Here is a 19,753-nt window from a genome sequence, read left to right as displayed (position 1 = left end):
AGGAGAAGCTTAAAAAGGTGAGCTGGGGATTAGATCTATGACCAATTCCATCTCATCTGAGAGTGGTCATTACTGTCCCTGACTGATAGAACATTTGGTTGGTTATGCCATATTAGGCTGTGGGGTATGCCCAGCCCCTGCGCGCTTCTGGCCGCGCGCGAGCGAGGGCAGCACAGGCGCGCAGCCGTGGATGATCAGGACGTGTCCAGCCCTCGCAGTGAACCATGGCCTATCAGCTGTATAGGAACACCATGCTGGGGAACAACCTTCAGGAGAGTCTGGATGAGCTCATACAGTCACAGCAAATCACACCTCAGTTGGCCCTTCAGGTGCTACTTCAGTTTGATAAAGCTATAAATTAAGCACTGGCACAGTGAGTCAGGAACAGAGTCAGTTTCAGGGGGTCTCTGAACACTTACAGGTTCTGTGACAACGTATGGTCATTTGTACTGAATGATGTCGAATTTAGGGAGGTCACTGAACTTGTGAAAGTGGATAAAGTGAAAATTGTAGCATGTGATGGAAAAAACACTGGTTCCAATACTGCAGAGTGAATAGACCTGTGGTTTGTCTGCAATATTTTCTGTTAATATGCAGCACTTTCTGGAGAGAAGCATGGAAAGGGACTGATCAGACTCAATTCTTGTGATGCAGTTGTGAGTTAATCCATACTAGAAAGCATCACAGAATGACAGCAGAAGAAACACCTGTAGCGTTTCTTCAGTTCACCTTATAGGGCATGAATACAATGTTACCTTTTTTTTTAAATTACAGGAGATACTGTTGTCTTTTTTTCCAAAATAATTTCTGTAATAAACTTTTATTTAAAAACTTAAAAAAAAAAAAACAGAACAAAACAAACCCAAAATTACTTTAAGTTGTGTGCAAGAAAGAGGAGGAGAGCCCGAAGTTTAAACTTACAAATCCCGTTTTCTGGTGAGGCTGGCTCCTAGAAAGGTCTGCTGGGGGGATGGTCTGGCAGTTCGATCCTCAGGGACTTCAGTCCTAGGCGGGAGGCGAGGGTCTCGAACTGTCCCCGTCCGAAAGGCCTGCTAAAACATAGGTCTGTCTTCAGAGGAGCAGCACACGAACGGCTGGTTCTGTCTTGGCGATCAAGACGCAGCTCAGGCCAGGTCCGGGGTACGGGGTCCAATGGCTGTTCGGGCACCAGTTATTACAGCTGGTGTGGGGTCAGTGTCTCTCACCCAGGAGGAGGTGACCGGTTTGGGGAGATGGTCCCGAAAGGAATCGCCTTCCCGAGGTCCGGTGTCTTCCCTCAGCTGCTGGCAGGAGGGCCCTTGCAGAAGCTGTCAGCTCTTCAGTGATTATCAGCTCGTGATTCCAGCTCAGCTCTGCAGGGCAGCCTCCAGGCCAAGCCAGACCAGAGAGAGATGAGAGGCTCGTGTGGCTGGTTCCGCACGAAGGGAGCTTTATTGTGGATCCCCTCCGGCGAAGGGGAGAGCCAAGGACGAGAGCTCTCTCCCACAGGGGCAGAGGCCTTAGCTTTTATAGGGTTACAGGGGATGGGTGAAGGCCAATGGGTTACAAGGGATCTGCATAGGGTCTCCTAAAGGATTGTGGGTCTGTCTTTTCTCACCTCGACCAAAGAAGTGGTTGCCTTTCCAGGGAGTCCTGCTGGGCGATTGCAAAATCTCTTATCTCAGCAGAGATCCCTCTAGGGCAGGGGCTGGGCATACCCCACATTAGACCACTGAAAAATATGGGTACAGCACTCAAGACAGGTGATTTAAACCTATGTCTTCCCCTTTCTAGGGGAGAAAGAGCTAAGTAATAGAGGAAAAAATGCCTTTCAAGCGACCAGGACGTTAAACTTTAAGGACACATATCTAATTTTCTAATCAATAATTCTGAAAATGGTTTTATCTAATGACTACACACACACACACACACACACACACATGTATTTATTTTTAAGTGCATAATTATTTTCTGGGATTAAGGTCTGGGAACTTAGTTCTGCCACTTTCAGCTAATATCCCGGTTTCTGGATAAGATTTGACTTCCTTGTTTGCTTGCTTGGTTTCAAGTGCCTTCACACAAAAGTGTTCTGTGGCTTAACGCTTTTGATTACTGCAGTATGGGAGGCATGAATTCATTCCTCTTAATCTTGTGTCCATCTTTTAATCAGTCTTTCCATTTCTTGAGTGAGTTCTTCAGACATCAGGCTGTTGTTCAGGAAGCAAGAATCTTCCTTTGGTGCCTGTGCTTCAAAGAGGGTAGATAGAGTTAACCTGAAGTACATGGAGGCCTTTTTGATTTCCTGTTTGTTTCAGATGTCCTTGGTTAAAAAAAAAGAAAAAAGTGAATGAAATGGATGGCTCTTTTTAGGCACCTGTGGTTTCTGGCGTTCTGTGGAATCTCCAGCATTGAGCTGGCTATGGTGATTTCCAACTGCTGTCCTCAGAGGCTGCTGAAGCGACTATGTTGGTGTCTTCACAGACATGTCAATTTCCTATTTTTTGCTGTGCTTGAAACCAGTATTTTGGTGACAGAACCAATATTTGATAAGTAGCATTTTATACAGTTCTGTTCTAATATTGTGTCCTAAATTCTCTGAATTTCTACAGTTAGCAAATCTTAATTGCAAAAGGAATTACTGAAATGATTGAATTCTTACATTATCTACCTTTGAGGCAAACAGGTATCTTTATTACTTGATAATTATATGTACTAGTTCAAAGTCTAACAATTCCAAGCTATCTTGTCAGAGCTCCCTGTAGAGAGAGCTAAAGATAATCTCATTTCTACATCCCTATGATTTCACTATCTATTCTCCGCTAAATATTTGTTAAGAGACAAAGAGCCAGCTTTATTAACTTCCTTACTAGATCTGCCCTTTCTCGTGGCTGGCTGGGCTAATCTTTTTGCTGCATTGTATCAAGAACAAACAGATTTACCTTCTTTTCCTGTTTCTGGTCCCTTCACTCCCTTGAAGGAGCCAACAGAGATCTGCGTTAAGTCGGTGTTTCCCTTATCATAGAAGGTGCTATGATTGTCACACGTAATGGGCCTGAGGATGTTTTCCCTGCAGACTGAGAACACCTTCTTTTCCTGAATAAATAGATACCTGCAGGTTTTTTTGCTCACAGTGCCTTAATCCTGTTGGTGCCATAAGCTGTGTAGGTGTACCTTTACTGTCTATAATAAAGAAGTCTGATGTAAGGTGAATGCACAACTGGAAAGACTCTTCTGACCTGCTGGAGAGAAGTTCCCTTGAAAAGCTTCCAAATGGGACTAGTTTCTCTCTGCTTGAAACTGAGATGGCATCTCCAGTTTGGTGACTGTAGTTTTCATTTGCATGGATTTTGTATTTCCAAGCCCAAATCATAAAGTACAAGGATGTGTGAATTTCAAAATGTTCTTCTTTCACATTTGTGCCTTCAGTTATTTAAGCTTGTAACTTTACATAATGATTGTTTGATGCATAGCACAAAACCTACTTAAAAATTTTAAAAATCAAGTTTCCAAACCTGGAGTCAAGAAAAGAAGGTGAATGCAGTCATTTTTTGTCTGTTTGTCTGATTCCTATTTCATCTCAGTATTTTTAAGTGACTGTCAGATTTAGGAGAAACTTCATAGGGAACAGATATTTGAAATGTTGTTAAACTCCTGTACATATTGTTAAAATGTATGTCTTTGCAAATGTTACGGGCAATGGAAAGGTGACAGTGTTAGTTTACATGTAAATAGCTACAGGAAACCAGAGAGGGAAGGAGTTCTGCAGATATCCCAGTTACGGGAACAGCTTTAGTTGAAGCTCACAATCAACCATGACATGAAAGCCTTGAGAGGACTAGCTTTAATTAGTTCTAATCTTCACCAAAAAAATTAGTTTTCTCGCCAATACTTATTCATTTCCTGGCAAGAATACTTCTCAAACTCGGGCATGGACAGTGGAAGTAAATGCTGGCTATAATTAACTTGAGTGTTTAAACTTAGGGGAAAAATACTTATGTAAATATGAGTACTTTAAATCTGCTTACAAAATTACAGAGAAATCTAATTTTGTCTGGAAAATAAGTTTTTCCTTATGAGATATTTTAAGGTGTTTAAATTATGGCTTGCAGAAACTACAGAATATTAAAATTAATTTATTAAAATATAGCACATTTAAAAACCTTCATGCATGTAATCCCTACTTGCTACATAAATTTGCTAAATGAATGCTGGTTATTTTACACAATTTTTCATCAGTGTTATGACATAAGGGCAAATAGCTCACATTTCTTCTCAATAAATATTGGCATGACTAGTTTCCTTGATTTTCTGTAAAAATTTATTTATTCTTTGGAAGTCATATAAATCAGGCTAATAGAAAAAAACTTCCTATTGCAAGTTCTAAATGTGGTCCTGTAAAGAATCTCATTTCATTTCAGAATAGCTACTTAAAAGACTAGGAGTTTGACAGTCTGGAGCTCAGACCTCAACCTTCAAAGGACATCCAAACAAGAAACTTAATTGGGGAAAAAAGATTTGCAAAATTGAAGTTATGCAGGTGCAAATTTAGAGTAGATGGTAGCAACTAATGATGTCATAACTAAGAGCATTCACAGAAACGGAAGATTATTTGTACTGGAGAGGACCTCTAAAGATATTCTAGTTCCACACCTTCCCCTAGACCATGTTTCTCAGAGCTGCATCCAGCTTACTCTTGAACACTTCCAGGAAAGGGGCATCTAGAGCTTCTCTGGGCAACCTGTCCCAGTGTTTTATCACCCTCACAGTGAAGGGTATCTTCCTAGTGTCTAATCTAAACATTAAATATCTCTTTAACTATAACTCTTTCAGTTTAAAGCCATTCTCCCTTCTCCTATCACCACATGCCCTTGTAAAAAGGCCCTCTCCAGCTCTCTTGCAGCCACCTTTAGGTACTGGAAGGTGCTGTGAGGTCTCCCCACAGCTGTCTCTTCTCCAGAGTGAACAACCCCAACTCTCAGCCTGTCTCCATAGGAGAGGGGCTCCAGCCCTCTGATCCACCTCTGTCGTCCTTATCTGGACCCCTCAATTTTTTTTTTCCTGCTAAATAAGAGCAGAAATTTATAACTTAGTAAAATTGCTAGCACAGGAAGCATGTGGCATCTATAAATACCTGAATGTTACAAACAATGAGAAATAAGAACTAATATATGTAATCTGAAAGTATAGGGGAACAAGCTCAGAGGGAAAGAGGGAGAATTGACACGTTTTTATGTGTGTGAGACGTAGTTGGTTGTAGAAGAGTTTACGCAAGAAATTACTGGAAATACCCTACTTAAAATGATGATATTTGAATGGAAAAATTATTGTCCCTAATAACACTTCACTGTGTAGAAAACGGGCACCTCTGAGTCCTCCAGTCTTTCCTTAGCAAGTCTTTAACTCACTTCAGTGGGGAGTTTTGTTGTTACACAGAGTGAAGGATGAAATTGCCTCTTTCTAGCCTGCCGCAGTATAAATCATTATTAAAATAATATTCATTTTTGTATTTTATATATTATAATAATAGAAATCATTATTAAATCATCATCAGTGTTTCTGGACTGTGGGATATTTAATAACATTTCAGTTCAAAAGTAAACAACTTCTCTGTAAATGCTAATACCTTTTTCCTCCAGCACGGCTCTTCAAACATGTTAAGTAATATAAATGGCGGTAGACAGGGAAAAATGTTGTTTCTGTGCATTGGTATTTTTTGCAACAAATCCTCTTCTCAGGAATTTCATTGTTCACAAGGGGGGGGGAAATTCATCTACGAAGAAGCTCATCTAGTAATAATGATTATTACACATCTATATATCCCACTTGGTAGTTGGTATATCTTAGTTCTTTCTTTAAAACTGTGAAAAAGAAAGTCAAACCCAATAATCTGTCTGTTGTAATGCTTGGTTTAGTTTAGCAGGCTGCAGCTTTCCTGAGAGCTCAGCGGGGCTGCTTAGGGCAGTGCGACCATGGTCACCCTCCCGTAGTCCATTTCGGGCAGCCCCGCGGTTTTTGCTCCAGCAGCTGTCAGCCCTACAACCCAGTGATGGCAAAGGAGGCGAGAAGGGTCTCTCCATGAGGATTTCAGAGGACTTTTAATAGTTACACCTTGTCTCAGCAACCCTCAGAGGCCGAGAGACCTTGTGATCCAGGTACAGGAGCCAATAGGGAGAGCCCGAGGGAATGGCCAGGGCTAGGGGCAAGGAACAGGGCGGGAACAATGTGGGATAGGAAAAGCAATGGGTAAACAGATCACCACAGTCTGTCATTTGTGTGTTTGGTATCCAAGCATAAAATGCATTTAGGCACTTGGTGTCATAGCATAAAGTCCAGGGAAGATTTCATTCTTAAATAAATGACTCATCCGTGGCTCTTGCACTTTAACATCACTTCTTCAAATCTCTAATAATGTTTTGAGGCACGAAAAGCTGTTGATAGTCATTGTTGGCACCTGTTACCTAGTTTAGTAAGGGAGTACTAGTTAATACAGTGTGTATCACTGCTGAATTAATGTACAGGAACTGCATAAGTAGCTCCTGCATTGTGTGATGTTTCTTAGTCACAGCCCTCTGTACATTGGTCTGATTACTACTGTAGATTCCCAACATCATTTATTATTTGATTAATATGCAATTTCCTTCTTAGATTCATCGATGAGATCAACACAACGCCCAGACTCTTGTATTCCCCTTCCCTTCTTTCCTCACCAATGCACAGCAACTCATTTCTTTCATTTTTGGCACAACCTAATTTAATATTTACCCGTTGTAGCTTGGTACCAAAGGAATAATTATTTCCTAATCACTTTGCCTTCAGGGGGTTCTCCACTTGTGTCTGGGGAAGAAGGGCAGTTTGGTCACCAGGAGGGAGCGTGTCTGTGTTTCCTTTGTAAGGACAGCCCTGTTGTTAGGGCAGGGCACTGTGTGTTGAATTCTAATGCCTTGGTGCAAGAGCCAGCCTGTTTGGAAGGGCCGGCGTGGGAGGTGTTGGCTGTGATCAGCAGAGCCCCAGCCCGGGGGCTCCCTCGGAGTGCGGAGCCCTGGAAGTTGTCGGGGATGGGAAACGCAGCCATTCAGTGCAGTAGCCAGGGTGAAACACCTCATCCCCCCAGTACCTACCAGGCTGCTTTTCTTAGCAGCCGGGAAGTTCAGGTACCTTTTCTTTAAATATTTATAATTTGCTGCCACAAAATATTGTTCATTCAAAAGCAGGTTGTTGTATCTGTGCAACAGAAGTATATTGGCGTTGATTTTTATGTGCTTTTGGTAGATTCTGTAAGATTGTTATAAAATTCACGTGTGCTTGTAATAGGTCTTATCCTGGATTGGCAAAGGACTATGTAGCAAAGGTAACTGTTAATGCATGGAATATTTATTTTCAAGGAAAATGGTAGAAAATTTTCAAAGGCAGCTTGTTATGATAAGATATACTTAAACCACAGAAACTGTACCTTTAGTTCTGGTACTAAGGTTTTGATTTTAAATTAACACTGGATTAGTTATCTGTCTCTGTCAAGACTATAATAAAGAGCTTTTGTTGCAATCCATCATAGGGCTTTTGTGTTATACACTATACATAGAAACTGTTAACAGGAAGACTAGATTAATGCAGAGAGAAAAAATGTCATCAGATAAAACATAGGTCTCAAAAAGCAATTTCAAGTTCCATACTATGTTATGCATTAATACATTTTTAGCCTTTGGGGTAAAGAGGAAAACTTGTAATCAAAAATTAATTTGAGCATTCTTGGCTGTACCTAAATTAGAACCTAGGATACTTCCAAAATTGTTATTAATCAAATGACCTGACAGGAGCTCTCTAGGAGAAAATTAATGAGTACAGGCTATTCTGAATAATATTTAGTAATGCTGCTAAGAAATTTTGCTGTTCTTTTTCTAATTGTACATGTAATAATTTAAAATATTTCTATTTTGAGGTAGCCATATGTGTCTGTACATGTATGTTATGCAAATATATTGTGCATGTGCTTTATATTTTTTAAATTAACTTCTTCAGGAAGCTTAATAGAAATACAAGTGCAAGAAGTCACTATTTTTTCTTGATTACTATCTTAACAATGAAGTAAGATGTGATTCCATATGACTTAAATATTTCTCCATTAATATGTGGATACATTTGTTTAATTTCATTAATTTTTTTAAAAAACTTTTTTAGTAAACTATCATTGCAACTTGTGCCTGTTTGGGTATAATGATTCTCATCTTTTCTGTGAACTATTTACAAGACTGATTTTGTAAGTCTTCACTGTAATTTAGTGCTGTATTGGAAGAAAAGAAATTGGTGATTAGTATTTTGTGCCTTTAGGATTTGGATTTGAAAAATGCAATTCTATTCTCTTCTGATTCTGATTATTTACTGTTTTGTAAATTTAAAATATGACAGGTCATGAAGGGATTGGGTCATCATACATGTAATAAAAGTTTTAGTTTCAAGATACTAAGAAGTAGAATTATAAGGAAAACCAAGCCTAAATACCAATTAATTTGCATCTAACATCTGGAAATCCTTAGTGTTGTTATTTTATTTTTTTAATAGACCTAGGAGAGTTTCTTTAATCAGAAATTTTAGTATATGTATGTTCTGGTTTTTTTATATTACATGTATTTCAGAAGTAAACTATTATACAAAAAAAGATCATTATAATTTTCTTATTTCTATTTTTGCTTAACATACTTAATGTGAAGGAAAGTTTTAAGTCTAAATGTTTCTTGCTGTAGACATGCTAAACAGTGTCACGTGTAGCTTTGTTCATTGAATTTTGTCTATAAGCCAGAAGAGTAACTGGCTTAGTGCCTTATTGCCCCCAGCAGTCCTGCTGTTCAGGGAAGGTAGTGTTGAACCTGATTTGTTTCTAATGTTTTTTTTTTTTTTTTCCCAAGAGCAATTTGACTTAAATAGCTGCTTTATTAAGATGAACAGAGATATTTTTACAGTTATTAGCAAGACAAATAACTGCAGTAATGATGGCTGGATTTTTTTTTCTTTTTGCCTTTGCTGCAAATTTGTTAAATTTGACATGAATGACTTTAAAAGACACCATAGTAAGATGGAAGCTGTTGGAAAGGTAGTGGGAAATGAAGGAAGTAACATTTGATGCTTAAGAAATTGACAAATCAGTAGGTACTTGTTTATATTCTGGAAAATCATAGGCAAAACCATAGGAAAACAAAGGCAAAACTTCATTTATGTGAAATCAAGCTGAGTTTAACCTTGTAAAAAGAGCCTATCTTAAAAAGCCACAGTTAGTAAGCTGCTTCACTCTGAACTGTTTATGTTTGAATTCCATTTCATTAGTAGGAATTCTGCTTAACAATATGGACGAGATTTGCAAAATCCACGTGCTGTTTATTTAACCCTGTTGCATTTTGCACTCGTATTGATAAAAAGAAACTAATATTGACCTGAATATTCTCCCCTTGTATTTAGGATATCTTATGTTTTTGCTCTATGCGTGTAATTGGAGTGAAAGGAGAGGAGAGGGTGACAGCCTCTCTCACCTGTATACTGGGACAAGAGGGGCCAGAGGCAGCCTGAACAAAACACAGGTGGGAGGAATTCCAGACAAGTGGGGACACTGAGGAAAGCCCAAAGTTAAAGAGCAGGTTGTAGCCAGAGTTGGACGATAAATGATTCTCCCCAGCAGAAAGGGAAATGGTGTGGAAGCCCTAAGGGCTGGGCTCTCAGGGTGGAGAGTGGTTGCTGCATGCTATGATGCTGTATTTTGTTACGCAGAGCTCATTGACTTGACCTAGATTGCAGTTTCACTCTGAAAATACACTGGTGTTTCCTCTCAAACTTGAGGTAGCCCTGTAGATATGAACTGATATGTTGACTTTCTCCCTGATATGTTGCTGCTGTTTCTGTCAGTGAGGTTGTACTTCTTCCATTGCTGCTGAGGAGTCGTATTTTGCACTGTTGCCCATACTGAGAACTCTGCTCTCACTGCCATCACCAGAGTTCTCAGTGACAGTAGCTATTTAAGATTTTTTTGAAAAGCTAATTTATCACAGATAAAGCTCTTAAAAGTCAGCATACAAATTATTAATCACTCAATTTCTTCCCACCCATAGCTTGCCAAAATTGCCTTCACTTTTACGATACTAATTCATGATAGTCACAAGCTACATAGGGCTTAAAAGACAGCTTCTTCTTTTCCAATGTAAAAAATTATTGCCCTTTTTTTTCCATTTGTTTAGCTGAATAAATATTAAACTTATAAATTTTGACAAAGAAGTAGAAATGGCTGTGGTTTGTGTCTGTAATCAAATCCAAATTGATTTTCAAATATTTTTTCATGTGCTTTAAAGATGAGTGTGTGGGTTTGTGTGCAGGTGTGCATACAGGCGTGGGGGAGGGACTGTAGTCTTGTGATACACATCTGAGAGAAAATTGGCTGGATGGTAGCAGCTGAAAAATAATTTTTTAACACTGTCTGTAATTATGCCTTAAAGATTGAGTAGAACTCAAGTCCTACCCATATTTGTGACTGTGCTGTCTTTTCTGCTTATCTGATGTGACAGATGTGCTGAAATGATTACAGATTGTTCTACAGGAGGAAAATACTAATTGCCACAGACAATTTAAACAATACGGAAGTCAGTCAATATTAAATACAGAATAAATATTACAAATTAATTTTAAATCTATTTTATAGTTATATGAGGGATATTGGTTTTCACAATCTGTTAATTACTGTCTTGCTAATCAAATGCTTTCCTATACAAAGTTATTGAGATAGAGCCTTCAGTGACCCATTGACATATTAATCTATCCCTGAATAATCTTGTCTTCAGTTCAGCAACAGCATATTTAGAGAATGTTTTGAGAGACTGTTGTTGGTATTACTTGGGGAACAGTATTTTTATATTTGTGACTACAAATAAAATATGAAGTATTTTAGTAGTGACTCTGTGGTTTAATTAAGAAATAAATTATCAACTTCCTTTCTATGCCCTATATAGGAATTGCTCCTTAGGTTGATCAAACTCTTGTGACCAGTGACAGGACTCGAGGAAACAGCATGAAGCTGAGTCAGGGAAGGTTTAGATTGGATATTAGGAAAAATTTCTTCACCCAGAGCATGGTTGGGCACTGGAACAGGCTCCCTGGGGAAATGGTTATGGCACCAGCTTGATTTCAAGAAGTGTTTGGACAACACCTTCAGGCACATGGTGTGATTCTTGGGCTGTCTTGTGCAGGGCCTGGAGTTGGACTCAATCATCCTGATGGATTTCTTCCAGCTCAGGATATTCTATGATTCTGTAACTGTTTAACAATTTTTGGAACAGACAATCTAGTATAGGAGGTCTTAAGATGCAAACAATTCATTTTACACTCGTTCATAAAGAGCAGTGATGTCAACATCACGTTCTAGTAATATATTCGGCATTTATTTTCTTTCACATTTTTTTAGTTACAATAAAGTCTTTTCCTAGTTAGTTGCAGTTAGAAAAAATTTTTGAAAGCAAGTTGCAGAAGACTGAGATTTGAGGGAAATGTTCCAAGGAGAAGGTTTTCCATTCTGTGACATGGTTCACAACAGAAAGGATTTCAAAACTGTAATTTTAACACATTTCTGTTGAATTGCCAATTTAAGATGTCAGTTGTCATCTTGTCAGTTCTAAGATGTATCCTTTAAGGGATGTTAATTGCCTTTAGAGTTTTAAAATCGTTATGTTGACTCAGCAGTAGGTGGTTGTGGCCTAATTTGTTGAAGGACACCACACTGTAGGTGTCTGTTCCTTCTTAAGCTTATACCTGATCTTGATCTTGCAGTGAGAGCTGCAGAAAAACAAGGAAGATGAATTCTTTGCACATTTGCCTTTCATAGTAGAGGTGGACATTATAAGAACTTCATGTTTGGATTTTCTGCAACTGATATGATTTATAATGTCTTGTAATATAATTAAAAGAAAATTTGCCAGGTGAATGAGCTTGGTTTTTTAACTTATGCAATTCTGATTTTACCAGATTTGTTAACACATTTAAGGTTTTTTTTTATTAGCTTGTGTATAGCGTAGGTGCAGTTAGTACATGATTACGTAAGCAAATATAAAACTATTATATATTCTATTTGTATTTCTAAGGGTGGGTGGGGGAAGTGTTAAATTGATTGTTGCATTTGAAACTGTGGTCTGTTCTGCCAGCAGCTGGAACGTGATCAATTAAATGGGGCATATGAAAGGCATTGCTGTTGCACATTGTTAAAGGAAAATTACAAGTAGTATTGTAATACTGAAGTCTAAAGATATACTCTAGAAATGGCTGGTTAATTTAACTCCATCAAAGCAAGAGCATTCAGTCCTGCGTTATTGGCATGTTATAGAATATCTTTTGTTAATGCTACGAAAATAATGACAATTTTAGTAAGGGTGAAATGTAACCTAATCAGAAGTAAACTTTCATTAATAAAACCATGTGATTGTGAAATTTCATTAGTCTCCTGAAAATGAAACTGTAGTTTAATTTCTAGTTAAACTGTGGGGCAGGTGAGTTCATTTTCCCCACCTTATTGTTGTGCTTTCATTCCTACCTGTCTTACTGTACTCGTTAGAAAATCTGAATCATTACTGTGACTACTGACATTTCAGATTTTTCACAAGCTTCTTATAAGTCATGTAACACTTCTCCACACATCTTGCAATTCTGAAATTTTTCTACAGGAGGGTGTTGAAGGGGAAGTGGTAGCTTGTTTCCTACCCCAGTGCTCCCCAGGACCTTCTCTGAGCACCAGCAGCGGGGAACATTGTCCTGCTCAGAGCCAGGGGCTGTGGGCGTGAGGGGCAGGTGCCCTGAGAAGGTTTCTCAGCTGCTGCCAGCAGTGCTTGAGAAGTATGAGACAAAGAGTTTCACTCACTCCCTAAGACCCCTAAGAGCTGAAGAGGACTGCAACACACTCAACAACTTGCTTTTTTGAAAAGAAGTGTGGTCGAATCTCATTAAGGCTGTTCTTCTGAAAACATTTTAATTAGCTCTCATTAGTGCCGTTGTTTTGCTGTTTTTTTTAAGTAATAGGAATGAATTGAAAAGCAACTTGAGCATTTTACCTAATTCCTGAAAAATCACGTATGAAAACATGGTAGCTTAACAAAAACATTAGGCAGGCATTATGTACACACAGTCGTATTCTGTACTCATACTTGAAGCATATGTGAGGGGGATGAGTTTGTGCCAGCCATTGTGCAACTGAAGTAGTAAAGGGTTTTGCAAAGAAGATTAGAGTTGGCTTCTCAAGTGGATTCAGAGTGCTTCAAAGGATGTATAGGAAGTGGGGCAGAAGAGTTTTCAATAGTAGCTCTACAAAAGGCATCCGCATCTCTTTGTAGAGAGAAGTTTCATTTTAAGATCACTGTGGAGTAAAGTACTTGCAGTTAACTGAGTGTAAACTAGTGCCGCTTCATTTCAGAAGAACTGCCTCAAAAGATTTGCATGGAATTGCAGGGAGGAGGAGGTAGTTGTGTTTCAGGATTGCCTTGCCTTCCTGAGTTCTGAGCCAGGAAGCAGCAGAGCTGAGGGGAGGGAGACCTGTGTGACAGGAGGAGAGCTGTAAACCTCTGAGGAGGTGTCATGTAACCTCTCAGCCGAGGGATCCTCTTATGCACTGACAAGCTGCTTCTCTCTTCTGCCTGGCTGGGGTTATGAACACTTCCCAGGGCTTACTTTGGAGTGACATGGTAACAGGATTTCATGATGTAGGAATGAATTTTTCCTTTTCTGCCCCAGTGGCTTGGGTAATGCATGGTTTGGGAGCTGGGGAGAGGGGGTGTGTATATATTTTTTTGCGTTTTGCCTAAAGGATATAATAGATTGTAACAATTCCTTTTTTGTTTTTTTCCTCTTTCACAGCTCTAAAGCTACATAATAAACATAGCGGTCTCAGATTTTTTCAGCTTTCTTGTTATGAACTACGTTAGGAAAAACGTCTTTTATAGGAGTGAAGAAATTGTGTGGGTACAGTAAAGTTCCATTTGCTGTTGCACACCTGTTGCTCTCTGTGTTGGGATCACTAGTTACAATCGGGGAGGAATCATCAAGACCTTCTAGTCATTGCAACAAACTGCTAAGAATATGAGGTCTATAGTGGACAAATTACCAGCAGGTACTTTGTTGTATAGAGCATTCTGTGGCAGTTAGTTGCAGAACTTACTAAACATTATGTGAAATGCCTTTTCCCTTGTTTTAAGCATGTTTAAGTGATATTTTCCTTTGTTGCCTCCCTTGTTTTGTTTCTGTGGGAATCTGGTAAATATCCTCTGTTCACGTTTTGCATAGTTTTCAAATATGAGGCATGATTTTGAAGGTGTCAGTTATATCTTCTGTCTTTTGTTTCCCTTCCAAGTTTATTATTTGAAAACTACACCTTTTAGCATACTTACTGTTCCTACTGCTACCTTTTCTTGTTATACTATGTGTTTGTGTAGGACAGCCACAACAGCATTATTCAGATATTAGAAAATGTTGAAAGTGTGAAATTTTTCTGTGAAAATGTTTTTTTACATACTTGTTTGGACCATCTTTAAAAGAGTTGTCTGCTTGATGTTTATACAACACTGTCATTAAAGCAGTGATCAAGAAAGGGCTCAACTTTGGAATTAATATTTAATTGCTTCTGTAGAACATTGCTCACATATCATTTGTTGTGTTTCTTTGACAGTGACAGAATAGTTTCTTTATTTTCTGTTGGGGACCCATGATAACAAACCTGTAGTTAAGGGTTTATAGACTCTTTTCATTGTTTCTATCTGAGACAGTGTTCAGATTTGCACTTTTTATTTTATTTAGTTTGTGTGTAAAGGCTAGCTTTTCAGTACTTAGGGGCTGGAAAGATTTGGGATATTTCGAGAAAATAAAAGCAAATAAAAAGCATAGAGTATTTTTGATTGTTCAGTCAAGAAAATAAGGGTGGTAGACATGATGTTAAAATGCAATGAATGAGATGCAATCAGATCCTGGAAACACGGAGATGTTTCTCAGGTCCTCGTAAGGATCCCATCTGGGTCCTTCAGCTATGAGCCCTGGCTTCAGTGAAAGAATATACTCCCAGGAAACATGGCAAGGAGAAATCTAAGCAGCCTGTGAGGTGAAAGTACTCCTTTACAGTCACCTTTGCCTCTTCTAATTCACTGTGCCATTCTAGATCAGCGAAATTTCAGCTCTACCTTATGCTATTATGCAAAAACACCTTCTCTTGGTTTTGACCAAGTAAGGTTAACAGTGGCTAAATACATACTGTAGGGAAAGTGCATTCTGTGGCACAACACAAAGCCCTGACTGCATCCCGAGAACATTTTGGGGTAAAACTTTTGAGCAGAGGACAAATGAAACAGGCAGGCTGGATGGTTGAGGAACTAGGACTGCATATGGGTTGCATTGGAAAACCTGTTTGCCTTTCAGTCTGGATAAAGTGTAACCTCTTCTGCAGTGGAAAAGGAGACTAAGTTATACCAATATTAAATGTATCCATTCTCTGTGTATCAAGTGTGAATTTTGCATTGGTCATTCAGAGTGTTACATGACAAATGATGGAAAAAATATATAATTTTAGGGAATCAGTTTTTCATGAAGAAAAATTTTAGTAGATGGATCTTAATAAGAAGCACTGATAAGATGAGGGATGTAACTTGCCCTCTGGGAAACTCCTTCCAATCAGTGTCATGGGTGCAGAAAATTACAAGCCTGGGATTCACAGCCTGAGATGATTCTTACACTGCCTGTAGAACTAGTAAAGACTCTTGCTGTATTTATCATTTGAATTTGGAAAAGTGTGAAGGGGTAGGATTTCTGAGTCCTGGAGGATATTGTACGACAAGTTTACTGTGGAGATTTTCATATTTGGAAGATGCATTGTTGGCTGAATTTATTGTCAGTAACAGTGTAGGGGGAAGGGCAACATCTTCTCTTTTCTTACCGTAACTGGGTACGATTTAGAAGTGATGTTCAGATTAGAAGGGTGACTCCTGCTGGTGACATGACATAATGAATGAATCATATCTGCCTTTTGAGTGTAATAGATGACTAGTTTGACTTTGACCTCACAATAAAAAGAATTTTTTGTTGGACTTTGCTTGCCCCAAATAAGGAAGTAGTCCATCAAGAACACAATTTTTCTCTAATGGTTTTGTACTGCAAAGATTTTCCTGTCTTTTTTTGGGGGGTGGGAGGTTTAGATAAAAACAAGAACTGTAAAAAATTATTTGTCACTTCACTGGAATCTGAATCAGGTAAAAATTTAAAGAGAGAGAATGAAATAATCTTTCTTTGGTCAAAGAAGAAAATATTTAGGTACTCACAGAGCAATGAATTCCATCAGTACTAGGGAGCTATTTTTATCTGTTAGGATTAGTCGATTTAACTTCAGACATAACCTGAATTTAAAATATTTACAATTAAACTTATAACAGTACTGTGTCTATTTTCTTTGCAGGTTTGCTGGTCCTCTGGTACATTTCAGAATGCCACTGGTAAAAAGGAACATAGACCCCAGGCACTTGTGCCACACAGCTCTTCCCCGAGGTATCAAGAATGAATTGGAATGTGTCACCAATATCTCCTTGGCGAATATAATCAGACAACTGAGTAGCCTAAGTAAGTACATGGTCTTAACAGCTGTATTTAGAACTGATATATTTTACAGTTACAGTGTTTGAAGTATGAACACCTTTTCAAATTCTCAGTAGAAAATTGTCATTGGGTCTGGAATGTGCTGCTTTTGTGGATAGTGTCTGGCATGGACTTCTGTGAAAGAAAGCTAGGAATTTTTCTAGCAGCATGTCTTAAAACACTTAATCCATGTATTTCTGTTACCAGTGGAACGTGACAGGAAAAGATAGCTGGTAGTTAATGAAGTCAGTAATTGCTAACCTTAGAGCAATTCTTGAGAGGGAGTATGACTTAATGAGAACTATATCACTGGTTGCTTAATTCTCTCAACTTAAACTCTTGGTCATTCAGAAAAAAAGAGGAGTTGCCTTTTGAAGTAATAAACCCAGAAATGTGATTATTATGTGGTATTTAAAATAGGTAAAGATTTTTCTTCCTACTTCTCCCTCTGTCAACAATTGTACCCTTGGTGCACTTGAGAGGAGTGAATACTTCTCGAGCTCTGGAACTCTGAAGGAGTTTTGCTGAAAAGGCTGATTTCTGGCTTATTTTTTCTTTAAGTTACAGCAACTCAGTAAGTTGTCAGATGAACCAGCATGATAACATTTTGGATTTCCAATACTACAAGTGTTTTTTAACCACTAGGACATTAGTAAAACTACCAACACATTAAATATTTAAATGTGCATGTATATACATCTACAATGTGAAAAGTCAGCTCCATAATTTTCTTAGTCATAGGTGAAGTAGCCTAATTTGTTGATTAGATTGATTTAATTATTGGTTTGATGATATGCTGTATGGTGAGTGTGTTGTGGCAGCCTATCAAAGCTGTTAGGCTGCTATTAGGTGGAAGACTTAATTGAGGACACTGAATTATGCAGTTGAGACAGGAATGCTTTACAGCACATAAATATGAACATTATATGATATAGCTGCAGCAACAAAGGAAAGTAACTATTTGAATACTTTCAGTGAACCAAGAGCATATCGTATTAGGATGCAGTATATGATCACCATCTGTGGTTTTGCTTCATTCTGCCAAAAGCCCTTCCCAGACTAGCTGCTTATGTACTTCTCATGTACTGCTCATGAAGCCTCCCCTTCCAAGTCCAACTTATTAATATTGTATTATTTTATTTTAGTTTGCTTGTTTAAAAAATTCTTACTTGATTATATGCGTCATCTGGAGGCATTTACTTTTGTAGGTGGCATGCCAAATTTTTATTTGGTGTTTTCATTTGGAAGCATTATTTGACCTTAAAAAACCCAACAGTAACTTCTAACTCAACATCATGGTGTCAGATTGACCTGTTGAGATTCAGCTGCCTTTGCTATGTTTTCTTGGTATACAGAGCTTAAATCCACCATTGTATGTACTGCTGCTTAGGAGGAGGTCAGGATGAAGCAATACTAGAACAGAAAGAAGTCAATTAAGGAAGAAAAAAGAAATTAAGAATATCCATTGAATGCTCCCACATTTGTTACATGGTTTGCTGAGGATATAGCACAGAGAAACACTTGCAAGGGAATGTAACCGTAACTGTGTGTAACTCGTTTTTGGAAAAGCAATGTGGTTCTTCCCTGAAACATGCATACATATGTTTATACCAAGTTTTTATCTGATACTGTGTATGTTTTCAACAAAAAAAACCCCAACAAACTTTTTTTGCTACAATTAAAATAGAATGTTTTACAAAATAGTCCTTATTTCTCAGTACTGCTAAAGACTGTTCTTTAAAAATAGGGATCGTGTTACAAAGGTTTGAGTACTTGTGAAAGTATTTTGTTCCAGAATTCTTTTAGCTTTTCTGCCTGCTTATGCTAGGAGCAATACAAATTAAAAAATAATTGGGAGTTCTGGAATAGGAATTTTGTGTCTCATGCTTAAACCCGAATAACCAGACTTCACTTGGTGTGTCACTGTTAGGGGTGTACAGCGAGGTCTGCTGGCATGCAGATAAATTTTAGTAGTTGCCTGTGAGTCACAGCCAGCAGGCATGGTTTCACAGCAGTCCCCTGGCAACCAGCTTCTCTGCACTCCGTCCCTTTTTGTTTTCTGTGAATAACGTATATGTTTGAGAATCAGCCTTTAAGTTGTAGACAAAATGAGGCTTTACTCTGACGGTGGAAACTGAGAGTTCTGGTAGGGTTTCGTTTCCTTTAAACTAAAGCTGCTTTTACTTTTGGTGGTAAAGTTATGCAAATCTAAATGATCAGCAGTCAGTTATCTCTGCCTCTTAAGATTTTTCATTTACTGGCCCTCAAATAGAGGATCAATCTTCTGCCATTATGGTTGTGATTTTCATGACCAGCCAGTTTTAACCTTTCTTTTGACATGATATGGAGAAAGAGTGCTGTTATGGAATTGGAGCCTCCAGTACTTTAAATGATAAGGTCATTTGTGAGGAAAAATAAGCATAGAGTTTTGTCATGTAGGTCATTAGATCTCCATTCTTGGATATATTAACAGCTCACCAGGATTAGTCAAGCAGCTGTATCTAATTGGATCTGCTTTGCACAGGGTGTTGGACTGGGTCACTTCTGGAGGTCTTTTCAACCTGAACAGGATTGTGTTTCTACGATCTTAGATACAACCTTTAAATAGGATATACATGCAGCAACAATATCTATGAAATGACAGGAATTCTGTTTTCCTGTGTTTCAGTATAAAATTAAAAGGGCTTTACATCAGTATGTCAGTGGTATCTACTATGTGTCTCCATACAAATTATCAATCCTTTCATAGCTTACTTGATGTGCTGCTTTTAATTGTTCAGTTTGAGAAATTTTGTGACCTTTAAAAGTAGAGATGAAAGGATGAAATACTTACTTCTGCTTTGAGTGATAGTCCTTGCCTTTATCCCTAGAGCATGAAAACACGTCAGTCTGTCTTGATACAACATAGAGAATTGCCAGTAAGTAATTTTTTCCCCCTGTCTATTCCCAGTCTTCTCTTACTTCATAAAAGGATCTGTTTTCTGACAGCTTTTCTTAGCATTGTGGCAGAACAGAAACTCTCTGGACAACAGCAACAGCTGTCTTAGTTTCCTAGCCATTCTTCCCTGTATTTCTTGCTTTCTAACAGTATCTGCTTTGAGGAAGTGCTTACCTAATTTTTTCAGCAATATTGCACATACATTAGTGCTCCAGT

At 38.3% G+C, this 19,753-nt stretch overlaps 1 protein-coding gene and 1 pseudogene across 5 annotated transcripts in view; both read left to right on the top strand.

The window, feature by feature from the left end:
* Nucleotides 1-19,753, top strand: part of WASF1 (WASP family member 1) — an 89,777-nt gene that overhangs the window by 44,328 nt on the left and 25,696 nt on the right. For 3 of the 5 annotated variants that reach the window (XM_032101470.1, XM_032101469.1, XM_032101467.1), the window contains exon 2: nt 16,424-16,584. In XM_032101470.1, coding sequence (XP_031957361.1) covers nt 16,452-16,584 — 133 coding nt within the window. In that variant the 5' untranslated portion in view covers nt 16,424-16,451. Of the gene's footprint in view, nt 1-7,038; nt 7,131-13,845; nt 14,099-16,423; nt 16,585-19,753 lie in introns of those variants that run through there. The other 2 variants (XM_032101471.1, XM_032101468.1) reach the window with 2 other exon arrangements.
* LOC116440575 lies at nt 148-614 on the top strand (annotated as a pseudogene).

Source organism: Corvus moneduloides, chromosome 3 (genome assembly GCF_009650955.1).
Source record: "Corvus moneduloides isolate bCorMon1 chromosome 3, bCorMon1.pri, whole genome shotgun sequence".
NCBI classification, from domain to species: Eukaryota; Metazoa; Chordata; class Aves; order Passeriformes; family Corvidae; genus Corvus; species Corvus moneduloides.
The sequence above is the reverse complement of the archived record's forward strand: the minus strand, read 5'-3'. Positions and strand labels throughout refer to the sequence as shown.